This window comes from Cannabis sativa, chromosome 5 (genome assembly GCF_029168945.1).
Source record: "Cannabis sativa cultivar Pink pepper isolate KNU-18-1 chromosome 5, ASM2916894v1, whole genome shotgun sequence".
Classification (NCBI taxonomy): Eukaryota; Viridiplantae; Streptophyta; class Magnoliopsida; order Rosales; family Cannabaceae; genus Cannabis; species Cannabis sativa.
Genome location: NC_083605.1, coordinates 73,375,903 through 73,398,040, shown reverse-complemented (window position 1 = coordinate 73,398,040; position 22,138 = coordinate 73,375,903). Strand labels below are relative to the sequence as shown.

Genomic DNA, 22,138 nt, shown 5'->3' with positions numbered 1-22,138 from the left:
ATTATATCTTCCTTTGTCCACATGGGAGCTTTGAACTTGGTACAAACTTCGAAAGAGGAGAACGTTGAGAACGTTGCATGACGAGCATGTTCTTCGCCCGCCCGGTCGACTACCGCTAGTTCCGAGGTGTAGTGCGATTTTCACTACGAGGTTGTCGTTCTCGCTGTGTACCTTGGTTACTCGGTACACACTCTAACCTCAACAATGGTCCCGCTACGGGTTCATCGATCGCTAAATCATGGTCATCGTCCATATTCAAATCTACAAGAGGATCATTATTGTAGAAGGGTGTATCGAACTCTTCAAACTGATGAAATCCTCGTCGCTTCTTGTTCTTGCCCTACATTGGTCGGAACATCAAAATTGGTCGGAACCTCTAAATTGGCGGAACCTCCTCATTCACACCAATCCCAACATCCGTTTCGGAACGCAAGACCCTACCACACTCCGAGGGAGAGGATTAGTAGGCGGCGTAGGCTCCGAATTCCCAACTTTTCTCACCTTGGTCACGAATAATGGCATAAACTCTGTATTTGACATTGTTGCCCTCATCTCTAAAAACGTTCTCAGTTGGCGTTCTCTCTTAATAACCTCTGGCGCAACCATTTTTCCCTTCATGTACAAGGAACAAATCTCCAACTTTAAATCATACGCTACCGGATCAACTTCCAACTCTTCATATAAAATTTGTCGCAGCTTCTTCGTAGGGTTGTCTCGGTTGTATCGGTCAACGTCAAGCTGCTATTTGCTTTGTAGATCCAATTATAATTCTCACATAACCAAACACCATCGTACGATACAACAAGGAACACTTTGTCTCCTGCAATTGCAAACCAAAAAAACAAGGTGAGTAAAGGAAAAAACACCAAAAAAAAATAAACATCGACATCCCATCGATATCAATAGACATAATGTCGAGAAGCACAATACCAGAAATTAGGGCACTGATTGTCGACATTGTGTCGACATAATATCGACATACCATCGACCACGCCAACAACCATGCTCGTCATCGACATACTATCGACATACCATCGACATTATATCGACAATAGAAACGGTTGCACATTAAATGTTAATAAATTTTACATACGTTCCCAACAACCCTTCCCAACTGAAACGTTGCATGTCAGACACGTGTCCTATCGACAACATATGGACATGAAGTCGACATGTCGTCGACAAATGTGGTAGCAGTGACACTAAATTGGCATGTTGTCGATAAGATGTCGACATAGTATCGACATTCTGTCGATAAATACGCCATTTCATGCGTTTTTCCCGTACGCTTACGCATTTAATGACCATTAAATTTTCATACATTCCCAACATTTTTACTGCTCTATAAAAGCAAAGGGAAATCTTATTCATAAGTGCTCTTGTATTCTACCTATCTCTTACTCTTAAAAATTTTCTCTTATTCTCTTAAGTTTGAAATATGGCCCCAAGAAAGAACGGCAAATACCCCATCCTAACTCCTGAGGAGCTGAAGCAGGAGGATGATGTTGGCATAGTTACTCCTGCAATGCAGAAAGTTTTGGACGCCGCTCGAGCTTTCGAAAGAGAGCGAAACGGTAACGAGTTCAGGTTCATGCAACTTGAAAGAGAATTTGCAAAAACTGGTGAATGGCCGGCTCCACCACCTGGGTTCCCCGAAGGATGCCGTCGTTGCAAACTGGGCATCTTCAACGCGTAAACCCAAGTGAAGCCTGGAACATTATGCAAGTATTGCAAGGCTCACCCACAAGCCAAAGAATTTAAAAAAAAATAATTTCTTATGTTATGGTTTGTGGGTTTTATTTAATGTTTTTTTTTTAATTTTTATGAACTTTTATTTTCTGTTTTTTTTTTATGTTTTTTTTTTGTTATTTTTAATGAAGTTTATTTTCTGTCAATGTTATGTTTATGTTTTATCTACGGTATTTTTCCATTGCATCGATATTTTGTCGACATGATGTCGACAAAATATCGACAACTTCTCAAAAACAACAAAAAATGCTTGTTGTCGACATTCTGTCGACAAACATGTCGACAAAATGTCGACAAATAGTTAATCCCAAAGTTGGTTGCATGATGTCGATAACATGTCGACATCATGTCGACATAACGTCGATAATGGTCGTCACTGACCTTTCCTTCATAATCATCGACAAACCATCGACATATCATCGACATATCATCGATAACACTGGAAAACCCAGAAATCGACTGAAAACCAGATCTGCCAGATCTCAACAATTTCAGACCAAAAAACAGCAGTTCCAACAATAAACACACGTATAACAATTTTAAACTACATAAAGTCAAACAAAATGCTTAAAATGCAACTTACCCATTATAATGGTGTAAGATTCTTGAGTGATGTTGTATTGTGCTTCGGTTTTCCACCAACACCCACCGAGAAAACAACCATGCAACAGCAAATAATATCGTGTGGGACGGATTTCAGCTTCGGTTTTTCATAAATTTTTCAAATTTTTTCCTAGAGAGAGAGAGAGTGGTGCACGAGAGAGAGAGGGAAGAGGGAAGAGAGAGAGAGAGAAATACACTTTCAGATTTTAGCTTTTTTTTTTTTTTTTTTTTTTAAAAAAAAAGGGTAAAATGGGAAGTTCATGTAATTAATGGACTAAATTTGTACAAATTATAAAGGGGTATAAATTTTGATATAGGTTGTATTATTAGGGTCAAAAATTGAAATTTCTCATTCCATTCTAAAAAGGAATTAGGTCTTAAAATGTAACCATTTGATACACTTAGGTATTTTCTTTTTTTTTCTTTTGTAAACATCTTAATTTTTTCTTGTTTTATATATTTTAATTTGTATATAAATATGAGTCTTTTATTATATTTTTCTTCAGGAGGATTTATTAACTGAAAAGCAAATATTACAGAAAATTTGAAAATTTAGAGACAAGTATTTGTCCAAATACATTAATAATAACATATATGTATAGCTAATGCATGGGACAATTAAACCGTATTTGTAGAACGTAGAATGGTATTACATGAATCACCACTAATAGAAACTAGAAAAAATTAAGGGTAAATACTATTTTGGACCCTGTGTTTTGCAAAAGTTACAGATTGGACCCTGTATTTTGTTAAATAACAAAATGGACCCTATATTTTCTAAAATGGTAAAAATAGGACCCTGAGCTTAATTTTAGATAACTTTTTTTTTTAATACAACCAACTTGAAGATAATTCCTAATACGAACAGATACAAAAAATGTAAACAATTTTGTCATAGCACTTTTAGATCGAATTATAATTAAACTTTAAAAATCAATTCAAGGTCCTATTTGTACTATTTTAGAAAATACAGGGTCCATTTTGTCATTTAACAAAACATAGGGTCTAATTGGTAACTTTTGCAAAACACAAGGTCCAAAATAGTATTTACCCAAAAATTAATTATAAAAACATCAAAAATATAACCATGTATAAACAATCTTACTAAATTAAATGGCTTTAAAATCCAAGAGAAAGTAGGATGAGAGTGCCTCCTGCTGAACAAAATCTTGCCTTTCTTGAAATGTTCGTAAAACGAATGAGATGAACCTTGCCTTTCTTGCAAAAAAAAACCCCAATAACGTTCTCCTTGTTTCTTCTATTAAGAAATCACAGTCTCATACATCATTATAACTCTTTATGATATTATTGCTTCTTCCAGCCAACGTTCAACACATTCTACACTAGTATCCACGCCTCTTGCAAAAAGCCCAATTATGACATCTTTTGCTAGCAAACTCGATGCTTTGTATGAAATTTTTTGCCCAATTGTGACAGGTAATAGTCCCCTTACGAATCACGGGACTATTGCCTGTCACAAGAGAAATATCGGGTAAGCTGTGCAATCCCACACCGCCTGGAGAAGGTCAAGTGTGATGATTCTGAGACTGTGTAGGTATAGGATTACACAGTTGAAGATGACTTAAATGGATTGATTAGTACTACCTATATCAATAAGGTGCATCTTGTTTTTTCGGTAGCCCATCACGAAAGAACTCCACTGTAACACCCTAACTACCTTAGGCGTATTACGTGATTTTTAAACGTACTGTGCAGCTCGTTGCTAATCAACGAGGTTTATGGAAAAACGTGATTAATTAAAATTTTGCTTTTTAATTAAACTTATAAAACAATATTACCAAAGACTCGGGATCCCGATTATAAAATCATTTACAAAAAGATTTAACTGATTAACTGTTACATAAAATAAAAGTCGTCTAACGACCAGTTACAAAAATCAGCCTCGCTGTCCCGATGATCGTACGCTCCAGGCCTAACCGCCCCGACATGTACAATCTCATAAGCTCGCTCACGGTCCATCAGCTACAGCCTTGCCTTTACCTACACATGAACGTAAACTGTGAGTCGACAGACTCAGCAAGAAAAGCATAATAATACTCATACATAATACTAACTGCCGTGTCCAACACGATACTGAGTCCCGCTACTGCCATGTCCAACATACTGAGCCACTACTGCTATGTCCAACATGGTACTGAGTTCTGAACGTTCATAGGGACGGTACTATTGACACGTAACAACCTGATCGGTCGAACCGGTCATACTCCGGCTGCTGGTCATACTCCAGCCTGTACCGACGTGTTACTATATCCTCCTGATCGGTCGAACCGGTCATACTCCGGCTGCTGGTCATACTCCAGCCTGTACCGACGGGATACGTCAATAGCACGGAACCACCAACCAAGTGTCACTGACGGTCAAACCGGTCATACTCCGCCGTCGGTCATACTCCACCGTACCGACGTGACAGGGTTGGATGGTTCGAAGCCAACATACAACTAATGTAATCTAATAGGCTTCCTACATGCTCGCTAAACATGTAATCTACATATGCATACTGTTATACTAATCTTACCTGGATTCCGAATTCAGGTGTGCCGGTCAACCCGACCGGAACCGAAGCCGAGCGGCGGACATCGGCTCCTAAACCATAAAAATCACAACGCTATAAGTGACACGCCAAATCACTTCCCGGGGACTAAAACTAGGAACTAAAAGTTTCCCTATCGATAAAAAGCATGGCAATACCCCTAAAAACATAAAAACGAGGAAAAACACGGGTTTTGAAAATTCCCCAACCGGTAGACCGGTTGCCCAACCGGAATTCCGGTTCTGGACATTCAGGACCCCCATCCGGAATTCCGGATGCACAACCGAATTCCAGGTTCCTCGCAGCAAGAACATCAAATTTTCATAACTCGACCAATTCAACCCCAAATCACCTCAAACTTTCCAGACCTGTTCTATACCTTCCCTAGAACATTTCTAAGGCCTCAAAACCACCCAGAAAACACAGATACACAACTTGCCATTAAAGCTCAAGCTTTGAGTTCTAAACTCAAACTTGAGCAATTCCCACAATCATGCAATCAAACAAGCTAGAATCTACTAAATCATGCATAAACAAGCCTCTGAAATCAAGTAAAATCATACACAACAACCCAGCAACAGATTCACAATATTTTCACCAAAATCACATATTTAGCTTAAAAAAATCTCAAAGCTTTGAACAACACAACTAGCATGCATTCCAACCTAACTAAACATAATTAATCCAACATTTTGAACATAAAAACAACAATCACAAGCAGCAGCAACAACAACCAAATTAACATGCATTTACTCATATTTTTCATCAAAAACTCAAGAAATTAAGGAAGGGAGAAGATGAGCTAACCTAGCTTGCAAAGGATCTTAAGATGAGATGAATCAACAAGTAAAAATCAAAGGAGAAAAACCCACTCCTTGCTGCTCAATGCTTGGCCGAAAATGGAAGGGAAAGAAAGAGAGAGTTTCTTTTTTCAAAGTTTCTATTTTCAACACTTAGTCTAATTTTGTAAAAAAATGGAGAATAAAGCAAAGCCATTTATCTCATTTATTTCAGCCAAATAACAATTAAATAAACATTTAATTTCCAAATAAAAAGTCACTAAAAGACAAAAAGTCATTGGGGCAAAAAGACCATTTTGCCCCTCCACCATAAAATCACATAAATCATACTACAGGGGTATTTTTGGGAAATTCTAAATTCCCGGCCATTCCCGACATTCCCAATGTCTAAAACCCGTCCCCAAATTACTAACATACTAAGTTGTGATTTCTACTGAGCCAAACGCCGAGTTCCAAATACCGGACACCGGAAATGCAAAATATGAAAAACTATTGTATAACTTAACCATGCATTTCAGAATTTCATAAATAACAGTAATAAATTATTTAAATAGCTATAAATAATTTCATAAAAAATCATAAACAACTGATAATTTCCAAATTAACTAAGCGGGCTTTACAACTATCCCCCCCTTAAAAGGATTTCGTCCCCGAAATCTAACCTGAATAACTCTGGCTATTGAGCTCTCATATCTGACTCTAGCTCCCAGGTGGCTTCTTCCACCTTACTGTTTCTCCAGAGAACCTTGACCAATGCTATGGTCTTATTCCGAAGGACTTTATCCTTTCTATCCAGGATCTGCACTGGTTGTTCCTCATATGTCATATCTGGCTGAAGCTGAAGACTCTCATAACTGAGTATATGAGAGGGGTCTGAAACGTATTTTCTCAACATCGAGACATGGAATACGTTGTGCACTGCTGATAAGGCTGGAGGCAATGCTAACCGATATGCCACTTGACCTATCTTCTCGAGAATCTCGAAAGGTCCTGTAAATCTAGGGCATAACTTGCCTCTTTTCCCGAAACGTTTAATCCCCTTCATCGGAGATACCCATAAAAACACATGTTCCCCTACTTGGAACTCAACATCCCTGCGTTTCGGATCTGCGTAACTCTTCTGTCTGCTCTGTGAGGCAAGCATTCTAGCTTTTATCTTTTCTATCGCCTCATTGGTCGGCTGAACTGACTCTGGACCTAGGTATTTCCTCTTCCCTGTCTCATCCCAGTGGATAGGGGATCTACATTTCCTTCCGTACAACAGTTCATAGGGAGCCATCCCTATCGTACTCTGATAACTGTTGTTGTACGAAAATTCTATCAACGGTAGATATTTACTCCATGAGCCTTCAAAGTCCATAACACAGGCTCTCAACATGTCCTCCAATATCTGAATTGTCCTTTCGGACTGACCATCTGTCTGAGGATGGAATGCTGTACTGAATTTTAGCTTTGTACCCATTGCCCGTTGCAAACTTTGCCAAAATTTGGAGGTAAACTTCGGATCCCTGTCCGAAACTATAGACTTCGGTACCCCGTGAAGTCTCATTATCTCTCTGACATATAACTCTGCCAACTGATCCACTGTAAATGTTGTTCTAACCGGCAGAAAATGAGCAGATTTCGTAAATCGATCCACCACTACCCAGATGGAATCAAATAAACCCGTGGTCCTAGGTAACCCGACCACAAAATCCATCGTAATATCCTCCCATTTCCATTCTGGTAGGGTTAGAGGCTGCAACAACCCTGCTGGTCTCTGATGTTCAGCCTTAATCTGCTGACACGTGAGGCATCTCGATACGAATTCTACCAAATTCTTCTTCATACCGCTCCACCAGAAGTACGGTTTCAAATCTTGGTACATCTTGGTGGTGCCGGGATGTAGAGAATATGGGGTAGAATGAGCCTCTTCAAAGATCTCATTTCTAAGTTCCACACTGTTCGGAACACAAACTCTGGCTTTATACAAAAGCATTCCACTATCTGACACTGAAAAGTCCTTGGCTTGACCAGCCAACACCTCATCTCGGATTTTCACTAACTCCGGATCTGTCATCTGAGCGACCTTTATTCTTTCCAATAGATCAGATTGCAGCGTTAAGTTGTGAAACTGACCTACCACAAACTCAATGCTGGATCTAACCATATCCTCTGCTAGCTGAGGTGAGATCAGAATCATACTAGCTACTTGCCCGGGACCCTTTCTGCTCAGGGCATCGGCCACTACATTGGCTTTTCCGGGATGATAGAGGATCTCACAATCGTAATCCTTCACTAATTCCAACCAACGCCTTTGTCTCATGTTCCAATCTTTCTGAGTAAAGAAATACTTGAGACTTTTATGGTCGGTATAGATCTCACACTTCTCCCCGTAAAGGTAATGCCGCCAAATCTTCAGTGCAAAAACCACTGCGGCCAATTCTAAATCATGAGTCGGGTATTGCTGTTCATAATCCTTTAACTGACGGGAGGCATAAGCGATAACCCGGTCGGCTTGCATCAATACACACCCCAAACCCTGTTTGGATGCGTCACAATAGACTACGAACTTCTCCTTGTCCGAAGGCAAAGCTAGTACCGGAGCAGTAATCAATCTCTGCTTCAACTCTTGAAAGCTAGCTTCACATTTATCTGACCAGATAAATCGCTGATTCTTCTTTGTAAGCTCGGTTAGGGGCATTGAAATTTTGGAGAACCCCTCCACGAACCTACGGTAGTACCCAGCTAAACCCAAGAAGCTTCTAATCTCTGTCACTGTCTTCGGTCTCGGCCAATCCCTGACGGATTCAATCTTCCCGGGATCCACCTTGATCCCATCTTTACTCACAATGTGCCCTAGGAAGGACACCTGAGATAACCAGAACTCACATTTCTTGAACTTGGCGTAAAGCTTATGTTCTCGAAGTCGTTGCAGTACCATTTGAAGATGTAACTCATGCTCCTCTTCTGATTGAGAGTACACGAGGATGTCGTCGATAAACACAATCACACAGATATCGAGGAAATACTTGAATACTCTATTCATCAGGTCCATGAATGCTGCAGGAGCATTGGTTAGTCCGAATGACATAACCAGAAACTCGTAATGTCCATACCTAGTGCGGAAAGCCGTCTTCGGAATGTCCTCCTCTCGGATTCTCAACTGATGATAACCCGAACGGAGATCAATCTTAGAAAAGACCGTCTTCCCCTGAAGCTGATCAAACAAGTCATCGATCCTAGGTAATGGATATTTATTCTTCACCGTCAGCTTGTTCAACTCCCTGTAGTCGATGCACATCCTCATAGATCCATCCTTCTTCTTAACGAACAAAACCGGGGCTCCCCAGGGTGACACACTGGGCCGAATGAACCCAATGTCAAGCAACCCTTGGAGCTGAATCTTTAATTCCTTAAGTTCAGCTGGAGCCATCCTATACGGGGCTTTGGAAACCGGATCCACCCCTGGTGCCAAGTCGATCACGAAATCAATCTCCCGCTGAGGTGGTAACCCTGGAAGTTCTTCGGGAAAAACATCCAAAAATTCCCGAACCACCCTGATGTCCTCTGGCCGAATGGTATCTGGCCGAGTGGTGTCCACCACCACGGCCAGAAACCCTAAGCAACCGCCGTGTAACAATTCTCTCGCTGCCATAGCCGAGATCACCGGGATCCGAGATCCCTGAACTGAACCAACAAATACAAATGGTTCTTCACTTTCCGGTTGGAAGACCACCATCTTCCTTTTACAATCAATGCTCGCCGAATATTTAGATACGAAATCCATTCCTAAAATAATATCGAATTCGACTAAACTCATCTCTATCAGAACAGCGCTTAACTCTCTACCATCTATCCTGATCGGCATAGACCTAATCCACCTATTGGAGATAACCCATTCTCCGCCAGGTAATAGGGTTCCAAACCCTGATTCATATCTATCATACGATCTTTCCAATTTTCTAAAAACTCTGGCTGCCACACCAGACATCCTTGACCTAAACACTCATCCATAGGATGCCTCTTACTAATGAGACACTCCAGTAGGAATAACGGGTCTCAACACTACCCTGACGACCGTCTTGATTCTGGTTCCCTCGGAACCTCTTGTTCTGCCTCGAGCCACCGGATGCAGTGGATGATTTCCTCCTCCAGTCCATGGCCGAACCACTACCTCCCCTGCTGAAACCTGACGCAGAAGGGGTAGGAGCCCCGCCACATTCCGGAGTCCTAACTGATTCCACATACATCTAGCTGCGCCCTCAGCTCACCATGCTTCCTTCGCCATCTCAGCTTAGATGGTCTTATCGTCGGTAGTGATCATAAGGTCATACTTGATCTTCACATTAAGTCCATCGAGATATTTTCTTTCTTACTGAAATCGGTTGGCGCAAATCCCGAGGCTAACCTCGCCAACCGGCTGAACTGAGTAATATATTCCGTCATGCTCATATTCTCTCGCTGGGTCAGGTGGGCGAACTCTTTCCTCTTGGCGCTTCTGACCGCCTCGTTATAACATTTAACGCTGAAGAGTTCCTAAAACCTTTCCCAGGTCATAGTGACGACGTCATGGATCTGAGATACCATGTCCCACCAGACCAGAGCGTCTTCTTAAAACTGAAAAGTGGCACTCACCACTCTGCCGTTCCCGGTGACACCCATAAAGTTTAGAATCTTGGGGATCACCGTCAGCCACTGCTCGGCTTTCATCACGTCCGGACCTCCCAGGAAAACCGGAGGTGCCTGCTTCCGGAACCGTTCGTACAAAGGTTCCAATCTATTGGCCGCCACCACTATCTCGGCCTGGGCAGCAGGGGCAGGTGCCACTGGAACTACGGGCACTGGAACTGCGGAAGCACCCTGCTGTCTCAACCTCAGAATCTCGAGGTCTTGCTCTTCTATCCGGGCTTGCATTTCCGCAAACCGTAACTTCCCACCCCGGGCTTCCCGATTCACTTGGGCAGCTGCGGCGAGTTAACATCACTCCAACCGCGAACCACCGCCCCCGGGACCTCTACCTCGGCCCAAAACACTCGAGGGGAGGCGAGCTCCTCGACCTTGATCTGACCCGACTGAGATGCCCTGACTCCTAATATTTCGTCTGGCGTCCATCTAGTCTGAACCGCCTCGAAATCCCGAGTTGGCACTTCAGGTCACGATCATCGAGAGCTTACTAATGCCGCTTAATTTGGAAATTAAAAACGAAACATGCGCCTATTCTACTATCAGGCTACTAACATGCTTCCTAACAGGCTTTTCTTTTTCATAACTGAATAAAATAAACTACTAAAGCAATAAAGGCTTACTGAACCGTGAACCGAGCTAGCTGCCCGATGATGATTGTACATGTCGTGACGATCTTCGGAAGACAACACAGCGGCTACGATACCAAATTGTAACACCCTAACTACCTTAGGCGTATTACGTGATTTTTAAACGTACTGTGCAGCTCGTTGCTAATCAACGAGGTTTATGGAAAAACGTGATTAATTAAAATTTTGCTTTTTAATTAAACTTATAAAACAATATTACCAAAGACTCGGGATCCCGATTATAAAATCATTTACAAAAAGATTTAACTGATTAACTGTTACATAAAATAAAAGTCGTCTAACGACCAGTTACAAAAATCAGCCTCGCTGTCCCGATGATCGTACGCTCCAGGCCTAACCGCCCCGACATGTACAATCTCATAAGCTCGCTCACGGTCCATCAGCTACAGCCTTGCCTTTACCTACACATGAACGTAAACTGTGAGTCGACAGACTCAGCAAGAAAAGCATAATAATACTCATACATAATACTAACTGCCGTGTCCAACACGATACTGAGTCCCGCTACTGCCATGTCCAACATGGTACTGAGCCACTACTGCCATGTCCAACATGGTACTGAGTTCTGAACGTTCATAGGGACGGTACTATTGACACGTAACAACCTGATCGGTCGAACCGGTCATACTCCGCCCGCTGGTCATACTCCGGCTGTACCGACGTGTTACTATATCCTCTGATCGGTCGAACCGGTCATACTCCGCCTGCGGTCATACTCCGGCTGTACCGACGGGATACGTCAATAGCACGGAACCACCAACCAAGTGTCGGCTGATCGGTCAAACCGGTCATACTCCGTCTGGTCATACTCCAGCTCGTACCGACGTGACGGGGTTGGATGGTTCGAAGCCAACATACAACTAATGTAATCTAATAGGCTTCCTACATGCTCGCTAAACATGTAATCTACATATGCATACCGTTATACTAATCTTACGGATTCCGAATTCGGTGTGTGCTCGATCAACCCGATCGGAACCGAAGCCGAGCGGCGGACATCGGCTCCTAAACCATAAAAATCACAACGTTATAAGTGACACGCTAAATCACTTCCCGGGGACTAAAACTAGGAACTAAAAGTTTCCCTATCGATAAAAAGCATGGCAATACCCCTAAAAACATAAAAACGAGGAAAAACACGGGTTCTGAAAATTCCCCAACCGGTAGACCGGTTGCCCAACCGGAATTCCGGTTCTGGACATTCAGGACCCCCATCCGGAATTCCGGATGCACAACCGGAATTCCGGTTCCTCGCAAAACAACATCAAATTTTCATAACTCGACCAATTCAACCCCAAATCACCTCAAACTTTCCAGACCTGTTCTATACCTTCCCTAGAACATTTCTAAGGCCTCAAAACCACCCAGAAAACACAGATACACAACTTGCCATTAAAGCTCAAGCTTTGAGTTCTAAACTCAAACTTGAGCAATTCCCACAATCATGCAATCAAACAAGCTAGAATCTACTAAATCATGCATAAACAAGCCTCTGAAATCAAGTAAAATCATACACAACAACCCAGCAACAGATTCACAATATTTTCACCAAAATCACATATTTAGCTTAAAAAAATCTCAAAGCTTTGAACAACACAACTAGCATGCATTCCAACCTAACTAAACATAATTAATCCAACATTTTGAACATAAAAACAACAATCACAAGCAGCAGCAACAACAACCAAATTAACATGCATTTACTCATATTTTTCATCAAAAACTCAAGAAATTAAGGAAGGGAGAAGATGAGCTAACCTAGCTTGCAAAGGATCTTAAGATGAGATGAATCAACAAGTAAAAATCAAAGGAGAAAAACCCACTCCTTGCTGCTCAATGCTTGGCCGAAAAATGGAAGGGAAAGAAAGAGAGAGTTTCTTTTTTCAAAGTTTCTATTTTCAACACTTAGTCTAATTTTGTAAAAAAAAATGGAGAATAAAGCAAAGCCATTTATCTCATTTATTTCAGCCAAATAACAATTAAATAAACATTTAATTTCCAAATAAAAAGTCACTAAAAGACAAAAAGTCATTGGGGCAAAAAGACCATTTTGCCCCTCCACCATAAAATCACATAAATCATACTACAGGGGTATTTTTGGGAAATTCTAAATTCCCGGCCATTCCCGACATTCCCAATGTCTAAAACCCGTCCCCAAATTACTAACATACTAAGTTGTGATTTCTACTGAGCCAAACGCCGAGTTCCAAATACCGGACACCGGAAATGCAAAATATGAAAAACTATTGTATAACTTAACCATGCATTTCAGAATTCCATAAATAACAGTAATAAATTATTTAAATAGCTATAAATAATTTCATAAAAAATCATAAACAACTGATAATTTCCAAATTAACTAAGCGGGCTTTACATCCACAGTTAAGCGTGCTTGACTTGGGGTAATTTCAGGATGGGTGACCTCTTGAGAAATTTTCCCAGGAAGCGTGAAAGTGAGGACAAAGCACACTGAAAACACTCGTGTTGGTCTGTAGGGTCGGTCATCAGTCCAGAAAGCAGCCAGAGTGATGTGCTCGTGTATAAGAGCCATTATTTCGTGGGTGTAAGGACCTAATGGAGGCTTGAAGCAGGGACGTTACATATCCCAATATTTGCATGTCATTAAAAGATAAACGATTATTAGAGGCCTTGAAGGTTGAACTGCAAATTGTGGGCATAGATCAAGATCTCGATTTATTAGGATCTACACTACAATATCAAATGGCCAACAGAGTACAAAAGCATGTCGTTGACATCTTAGTACTAGAAAGTTTAAATGCACTAATCATAGATGTTGGTAGAAATCACGTACAAAAATACTCAAGGCCAATTAATAAAGTAGCTGTATTTTTTGATACCAAAGCATCATATACAATTATGAACCCTCGATATCTTGCTACAAAAATTATGGACGAAGAAGAAATAATATTTCCAAGATGCAAATAATCAAGTATTATGCACCAAATTAATCAGTAAGCCGATAAAGCTATAATTCTTCCTAGGATGTTCCATTCTCCACAGTGTCATTTGATCAAAGCTTCCAAAAAAGGATCTCATAATGGGATTTGACATTTTCACAAAAAAAAGGGCTTAGAATACTCCCACAAGGGTTGGCCTATAAGCAGTTCTTCACCCATTGGGAGAAAATCATCAATTACTTTCACATGGCGCAAGACGTATTTTCATTAGTAAAAAAAGCTAATACGAAGGTCATGTGTAAATTCTCACTCAAAACTCAACGAAGTGCGATCATCCATTATGGAAGAATGAAGAATTCAACATCTCTCTACTATTTAATTGTAATAGTATAATTATTAAATATCTAAAAATTCCTTAGTTATATGGAGAAGGTATAATCTTGTAAGAATGTACAAGAGAATTAAGATTATATGATATGAATCGGATCGGATCATATCCGACCCATTGGGGACTGGGATATTTCAAATATGGAGTGCATTTTTGATAGTGATAGTGTCCAAGATATTCTTAAAGGTGGTATGCCAAATGGTGAGAATGGTGATGATTGGTTCTGGTGTAAAGAGAAGAATGGTAGGTTCTCTACCAAATCTGCTTGTCTTTACAAGCCTTGAATAGAACTCCAAACTGTGTTGTGGCTTCTTCTCTTTGCAATAGGTTGTGGAATTCTAAGATCCTTGAAGACATAGTGTTGTGGTGGTGTATCCTTTCGAATGCTCTTCTTGTAAGGGCGATTATGGCTAGATGGGTCCAATTAGAGGATGATTTATGCCCTCTTGTGGCATGAGGAGCGAAATCTTGGAACGCCTTCTCTTAACCTGTGACTTGGCATATCATCTTTGGCGCTCGTTTCCTTGGAGTTTGATTTCGAATGTGGATAATGGAGATAGGTGTTGGTACTGGGTCCAATTTATTTGGGGGCAGGATCGACTTGGTGTGAATATCAATGAGGCTTATTCCTCAGTGGTGGTTGACACTATCTTGAAGGCTAGAAATGAAAAAGTTCACAACCAAAATTTTCATGACATTCTTCATCATATTAATGTTGTAACTAAATATTGTTTGGGCTCTTTCTAAGTCTCTATCATTCGTGAATCTTTTGTGCAAAGAGGCAACTACTTGCTGTCTTGCTCTGGAGATGGCAATGAATATATGCACGTACATAGTGAAGAAAAAAAAACAAGTCAACATTTTACAAAGTACAAAAATAATTGTGGTTGACTATATAATGAGAAAGTAAATTATTTCAAACAATGTCAATATAAAATTGGGGGTTTTTACGCCACATATTGAAATTTTTAATTTTTACTTTTTTACTATGAGGTGGAATTTTTTAAAAAAAATGCTATGTAAGTTTTATATTGTATACTGTGTTAAATTTTCACTGTTATTCCACAATTGTTTTTTAGTTGTTCCATTATTATTTTAATTATTCAGTTTTGTTGTTTTGTAAAAAATTTCATGTGATAGTAAATTGTAAACTTTTACTTAAAATCTAATAAATTTGTAAAAACCCCTATAAAATTATCAAGATGGTAATTATAGCAAGGCCCAAAAAAACTCATATAAGTATTGGGTTTTCTTTTTTTGAAAAAAAAAATTAAATAAATTTCAAAGTTTCAGCCAAATATGTTGTAAAAGTTGTCATAAATGTTAACTAGTACGTAAATGAATAATAACTAGCTCTATTCAATTACTTTTTTCATGTATGAACAAAAGTAAATTTCCAGGTTCTGCTTAATGGTGGATTAACCAAATCCTTCTCCCCCAAAAGAGGTCTAAGACAAGGCGATCCTCTATCGCCTTACCTATTTATTTTGGGTGCGGAGGTGTTAACTAGACTTCTCTGGTTGGAAGAAAGAAAAGGCAATCTGTGTGGGTTCTCCTTTTCTCGTGAGGGCCCCTCTATTACACATTTGATGTATGCAGATGATCTCCTTATTTTCCTGAAGGCGGACAATCGCAATCGTGACTCAGTCATCCAGGCTATTGACACTTATTGCCGCTGGTCTGGGCAGAGGATTAATGTTTCCAAATCAAAGCTGTTCTTCTCAAAGAATTGCTCTGAAAGATGCAAAGATGACTTTCTGTAGAACTTTGGTTTCGAGGAGATATCTGGCGAAGAAAAATTCCTGGGTAATCCGATCCTTTTTAATGGTCGTAGAAGCTCTGATTTTGAGTTCATTATTGACAAGATTTGTTCTCGTTTCGAAGGTTGGAGGGCTAAACTTTTATCCCAGGCTGCGCGAATGACCCTTATCAAAAGTGTCTTGGCTTCAATTCCTATCTACACTATGTCTACATTTTTACTTCCCCGAAAGATTACGGATCGTATCGATTCGATTTCGAGGAAATTTTGGTGGACGGGGCAGTGTAAGGAGGGTTGATACCTTTCTTTAAAGGCTTGGGATTGTCTTTGCAAACCCAAGTCTTGTGGGGGGCTGGGTTTCAGACGATCTAAGGACTTTAACTTCTGTCTTATAGCGAAGCTTTGCTGGTCTTTGGCTTCTGGTTCTATGTCTTTATGGACTTCGGTTATGAATGCGAAATACTGTACTCAATCTGGTTTCTTAACTTCCCATCTCCCCGCTAAGGCTTCACCGGTGGCGAGAGGTATTTGGGCCACTCGGGAGTTCATTGCTGCTAATAGTGTGTGGATTATGGGTCAAAACTCATCTATTGATTATTGGAGCCAACAATGGATTTGTGGGGATGGACCTATTTTGCATAAGGGCCTCATCAATCCCCTGGTAAAGACTCGAGCTTTAGTGGAAGAATTGACAAATCTTGAAACTTCGGGATGGAATGAACGGTTGGTGGAGAGGATGTTTAACCCAGAGACGGCATCGGATTCTCTCTTTGGATAGAAATTCTTTGCCTTTCCTGGATATGGCATGTTGGCAGTCATCTTACAATGGGCGGTTCTCCTTAAAGGCGGCTTACTGGGACTATAACAAGGAGCGTTTCGCTGAAAAAGATGAAGCCTGTAGATGGATTTGGCAATCAAAAATTCACGAGCGATTCAAAGTGTTCCTCTGGAAACTCTGTCAAGATGCTCTGCCGTTTAATTCAAAGTTGTAGAGTCTCTTTGGGAAGCCCCCGGGCTTGTGTTTTCTTTGTGGTAGAGATGGCGGAGACGATGTTGGACACTTTGTTTCTGGTTGTTCGATGCTGAGACGGCTTTGGTTCACGTCCCGATGGAGTATTCGCCCTGATGCCCTTTCTTTTCACAACGGCAGGGGCCTGGTTTCTTGGCTCTATCACCCCCTTTCCAACATCTCCTTCTACCGAAGGACTTGCCTAGTTTTTTCCTTTATGGTGCAGTTTTGTACCATAAATTGTGGCTTAGTCGAAATGATGCTTTCCATAATGGGGTGCCTGTGGAGTTTGCTTCTCTGAAAAAGACCATTGACCAGTGTTTTCTTGAGCATGACAGAGCCTTGCGCGAGGAGTGTGCGAGGCCTGAAATTTGTCGTGGTGTGACAGAGCTAAGGTGGCGTCTCCCTAGGCTGGGAAGGGTGAGGGGTTTCGTGGATTTTGCGTTGGCTAAAGAGTTTGGAGCTGGAGCTGTGGTTTTCTATGACTCCTCTGGTGCGATCATGTCCTGTGGAGCTAAGAAAGTTTCGACTCTTGATGTTTTTCAAGGGGAAGTGGAGGCCTTGCTTTTTGGTGTTACTTTGGCTCAGGATCTCTAGTTTGAAGGGGTGGATTTTTATACTGACAATGCATTGTTGGTCTCTGGTTTGAATGACAGTTTTTCTCCTTCCTGGCGCTCTCATTGCTCTTTTGCTAATCTTTATGATATGTTGGTCAGAAATGATTGTTCTTCTCGTGTTTTAAATAAGGCCGCGCATGCTCTTGCTCGATGGGGTTTGTCCCATTCTTGTAATGGCTTATTGCGTTTCTGGGAGGTGAGTCCCCATGTGCTCACCAAACTTAGCGTTTTGGCTTAATGAATTTCAGTTTCTTAACAAAAAAAAAAAGTAGGACTATTCATTTGGTACATGAATTCTAGTACAGTGAGCTCTATACTATGATTTAGGTTACTTTAATTAGGATGAATAGAAATATAGATAGAATAAAATAAAATTGTTAAATTTTTTTTCATTTTATATTAAAATATTTTTTTTATATAAATAGAATACTAAAATTAATTAGTGAATAATAATTAGTAAAATTCTGACTTGAACATTGTTATTGTTATGTTCTGACATCTTACATTTTTTTTAATTGGTTCAGAATTTTAAATTGGGAATTTTAGCTCCTTAAAATAAAGTTGCATAATATTTCAATTTGATACCTAAAACAATTATCAAGTACAGTAGAACTTCTATCCAAGAATATACTTGGGACTAAGTAAATTATATGGTCTCTACTTCTCAGCTAAAAAAAGTACCGTCTCTACTATTTCTCACCATAATATGTAGTCATTTCTATTAATTTTTTTTTATGGATGTAAAGTTTTTTTATTTTACGGATTTTAATTTTTATATATAAAATTTATGAATATTATTTTTCTGTAATTTTTACATTATTATTTCAAAAAAAAAAATAACATTAAAATAGTCTTTTCTTGGAAAAGAAAATAAGTGAAAAACTTATAAAAAAAAAAAACAGAATCTGTAAAAATAAAAATAAACATCCATGATAAAAGTGTAGAAGAAGAGCTATTTTAAATGAAGTGTATATTAATTAATAAATAGTCCTTGAATACCAAGAAAGAACATAGGAAATGAAGTGATATATATTTGGTTAAACAATTAATAAGGGCCACTCAATGATAATAAGGGGTACATGTCTCATTATTGCGAGTACTATACTACTGTACTGTTTTGTTTTTCGACCAGAGAGGTCATAAATTTCAGTTAATTATATTATTACATTCATATTTCTATGACACCATTTAAAAAAAAACAAAATGAAATAAACAACTTCTAATGATATAAAATAACTATGATGGAGATGAGGTTTATAATGTTAAAAGTGGCTAGGTATTAGTGTGGTCGCTCCAAGTAGAGAAGGGAGGTGTTGATTCATCTAAACTAATTCATTGGTGGAATGGAGTTTGAGGTCTTGCTATACCACTAAAAGTAAAAGTTTTTGTTTGGCATATGTTCCATCGGCATTACCAGTAGCACCACAACTTATTTCTCGGAAAGTTCAAGTACCTCTTTATTGTTAGGATACGGAGATGAACCTGAAACTTCTAAGCATGTTCTTTTTTCCTATTTTGGGTTGACTCCAGTGTGGCAGCAGTTGGAGGTCTGGTCGGTGATTCGTCGAGGTGAACATAGATCAATGCATGATATTCTCCTTTTTCCTTTTGAGAAGTTATTTCGTGAGGCTTTTACATCACTGATGATAACGTTTTGGTGGCTTTGGTATGATCAAAACTCAGTGTTATTAATTTGGTTACAAGAGATATCTAGATTAGATGTTGTTCTCATAATTGTCCAATAATTTCCTAGTGGAGTTTAAGGAATACGGTAGGCGGGGCCTTCATTTGGGATTAGGTCTTATAAATTCAACTGTAAACCGACCTAATCGATGGACTCCACCGCCGCCTGAGTCCTTTGCTCTAACGACTGATGCTTCGGTGGTACCAAGGAGGGGTTTTGTCAGTTTGGGGGGGAGAGTGATACGAGATGCTACGGGTGTGGTTTGGATGGTGTAATCATCTGGTGTGTTAGGTGATCTCTATGTTAATGTGGTAGAGTTGCTTGCCATTCGGTTGGGTCTGTCTCTTACGCATCAACATGGTTTTCGTATCTCCACTATTAATAGTGATTCTACAGTAGTAATTTGTTGGATTAATAAGCTTCAAATGAATTTTAGTGTTCAATCTATTTTATTAGATGTTTATTCTTTATTAGCTACTGTTAGTGGTGGTTCTTGCAGCGATCCGCGTTCGAATGGTGTTGTCCACACACTAGCCATCTCTTTTACTAGTTTAGGAGATTATATTTGGTTTATAAATATTATTGGATCAATTCCTTAAAAAAAAATACTTTGTTTAACAACATTAAATCCACCTAAAAAAAAATCAAATAAGGAGTGTGACATAAGAACAAATATCCCACCATAAATTATTTTTACTAATTAATTTTTTTTCACCAAAAAAAAATCTCATAGAAGGAACAAGAACACAAGACAAGATATTTGAATAGAATTCCAAGACCAATACCCATATTTATATTATGATGATTATAGCACTTTCCTTGCACTAGACGAAAAGCTCAACTACTGAAAATTTAACATAATACCATAATTTTGACCTTTGTTCAAAATTCCACAATCCGTGTGGTCAACAATATTGTATTACTAAAACATATTAATATTAATTAATAATAATATATAATACGAAAATCATAAGATCAAAATGGTCCCTAATTATTCAAATCATTAAAAAAAAATTAAAGTAAGTAGTCAATAATTCCAAAGAGGTTTGCTTTAGAAAAATAAACTAATAATAAATTTGTAAAAATGTGTTTTTATTTTTAAGAGAAAAATAAATAAATTAATTAATTAATTAATCTCATCTATTTCTTGTTGGGTCCATTTTCACCTATTGGCCTATGACCAGTCCTATTCCAGATGTGAACTGTGACCACACGTGTAATACTCCAAACACTAGCTTTGACACGTGTGACAAACAAACACCAACCCACCAATCTCCATGGCATTATCGTAAATAAATCAAAAAAACAAGCCCAATTAAACTAACATTCATTCACACTAAAACTGCTCTCGCTCCACTTACACAGCTTAAAACGACGGCGTTTCTTCCATCCACCAAGGTTTACCAATCGACGAAGTCCAAAACTAACCCGAGTTAAATTTTAACCCGAGGTTAAAAATAACCAGGGTTAATGTGTCTCCCCCAATCAAACCCCACACACTGTCTTATATTAAACCTGAGCCAAAGAGAAACCACAGAGAGAAAATTGAACGGAAAAGTGAAGAGAAAATCTCAGAGAAAATCGTTTTCCCGAGAAAATGGCGTTTTACACCGATGAAGATGAGGTATGGAAATGTTCGAAACATCCTTCTAAGCGTCGAAGAAGCGGAGTCTGTCCTGTTTGTCTCCGGGAACGACTTGGGAGTCTTTGTCCTGATTGCGCAAACGTTAAGCCTTGTGGTTGTTGCGCAACGACGTCATCTTCTTCATCTTCTTCCGTCGACGGTGGTTCAGGTCTTGGTTCCGTTGGCCGATTGTCGAGTCTCATCGAGAGCGAGCCAGCTTTCCGTCGATCGAGGTCTGTAGCCATTCCTTTTCTTCGTTCCAGATCAAGATTCGTCGGTGGAGATTCTATTTCCGATCTCGGCGGCGATCGGTCTGAATTACCGCCTTCCGGTGCCGGTTCGCGCGGTAAAGCGTCGTCGTTTTGGTCCGTTTTTAGGTCGTCTAAGAAGAGTCGGAGAGAAGGACACGATGTTGATTCGGTTAAGAAAATCGAATTGGATGAAGATAACGCCGCGTTGAGGAAGACGATGATGATGAGGTCGAGGTCAGTGGCGGTTCCGGTGAGGTCGGTCGATTCAGGTACGGGTGAGGTAAAATCTTCAAAGAATCGGAGTTGGTATTTTCCGAGTCCGATTAAGGTTTTCCGGCAATCGAAATTATCTAAAATTGTTCAAGCTAATTCGCCTTTGTACAGAGGTTAATATAATAGTATTAATTAATTATCAATATTTTTGTAGAGAAGAAATTATATAATCTCTAATAATTAACAAAAAAAAAAAAAAAGGAAACCTGATAATTATTATTATTATTATTTTTTCTATTAATTAAAGAAAAATATTCTTGTACAATTCAAGTTTGAGTAATATTTATGTGAAAAACAGAGATTTATTACAATTTCAAAGTGTTGTTATATAATTCATATCTATTTTGTGTAATAATTCGGAATGGAACAGTGAATTTTTCACAAACTAGCAAAAATCGATCTGGTGGTGATCTGTTTGGATGATGAGAAAATGTTCTTTTTTTTTTCTCGGAAATTATTACGTGGATGATTAGGATCAGAATCTTTTGGTGTTCATTATTCTTCATTTCGGTCAAATTAAAGCCAATTTAGTCCAATTGGGCACGTGGGTCCTTTTGAAAAACAGGTTCTCTATATATATATAATATATAAATATGA

At 39.4% G+C, this 22,138-nt stretch overlaps 1 protein-coding gene across 1 annotated transcript; it reads left to right on the top strand.

Annotated features, from left to right (window-relative positions):
* The first annotated feature begins 20,380 nt into the window (after nucleotides 1-20,380).
* Nucleotides 20,381-21,852, top strand: LOC115717136 (uncharacterized). The gene has a single exon (XM_030646087.2). The coding sequence runs from the start codon at nucleotides 20,991-20,993 to the stop codon at nucleotides 21,657-21,659; it is 669 nt and encodes a 222-aa protein (XP_030501947.1). The 5' UTR covers nucleotides 20,381-20,990; the 3' UTR covers nucleotides 21,660-21,852.
* The last annotated feature ends 286 nt before the right edge of the window (nucleotides 21,853-22,138 follow it).

Bases quoted from the DNA above. Each gene is read 5' to 3' on its own strand.
- LOC115717136 (XM_030646087.2), top strand. From the start codon at position 20,991: ATGGCGTTTTACACCGATGAAGATGAGGTATGGAAATGTTCGAAACAT.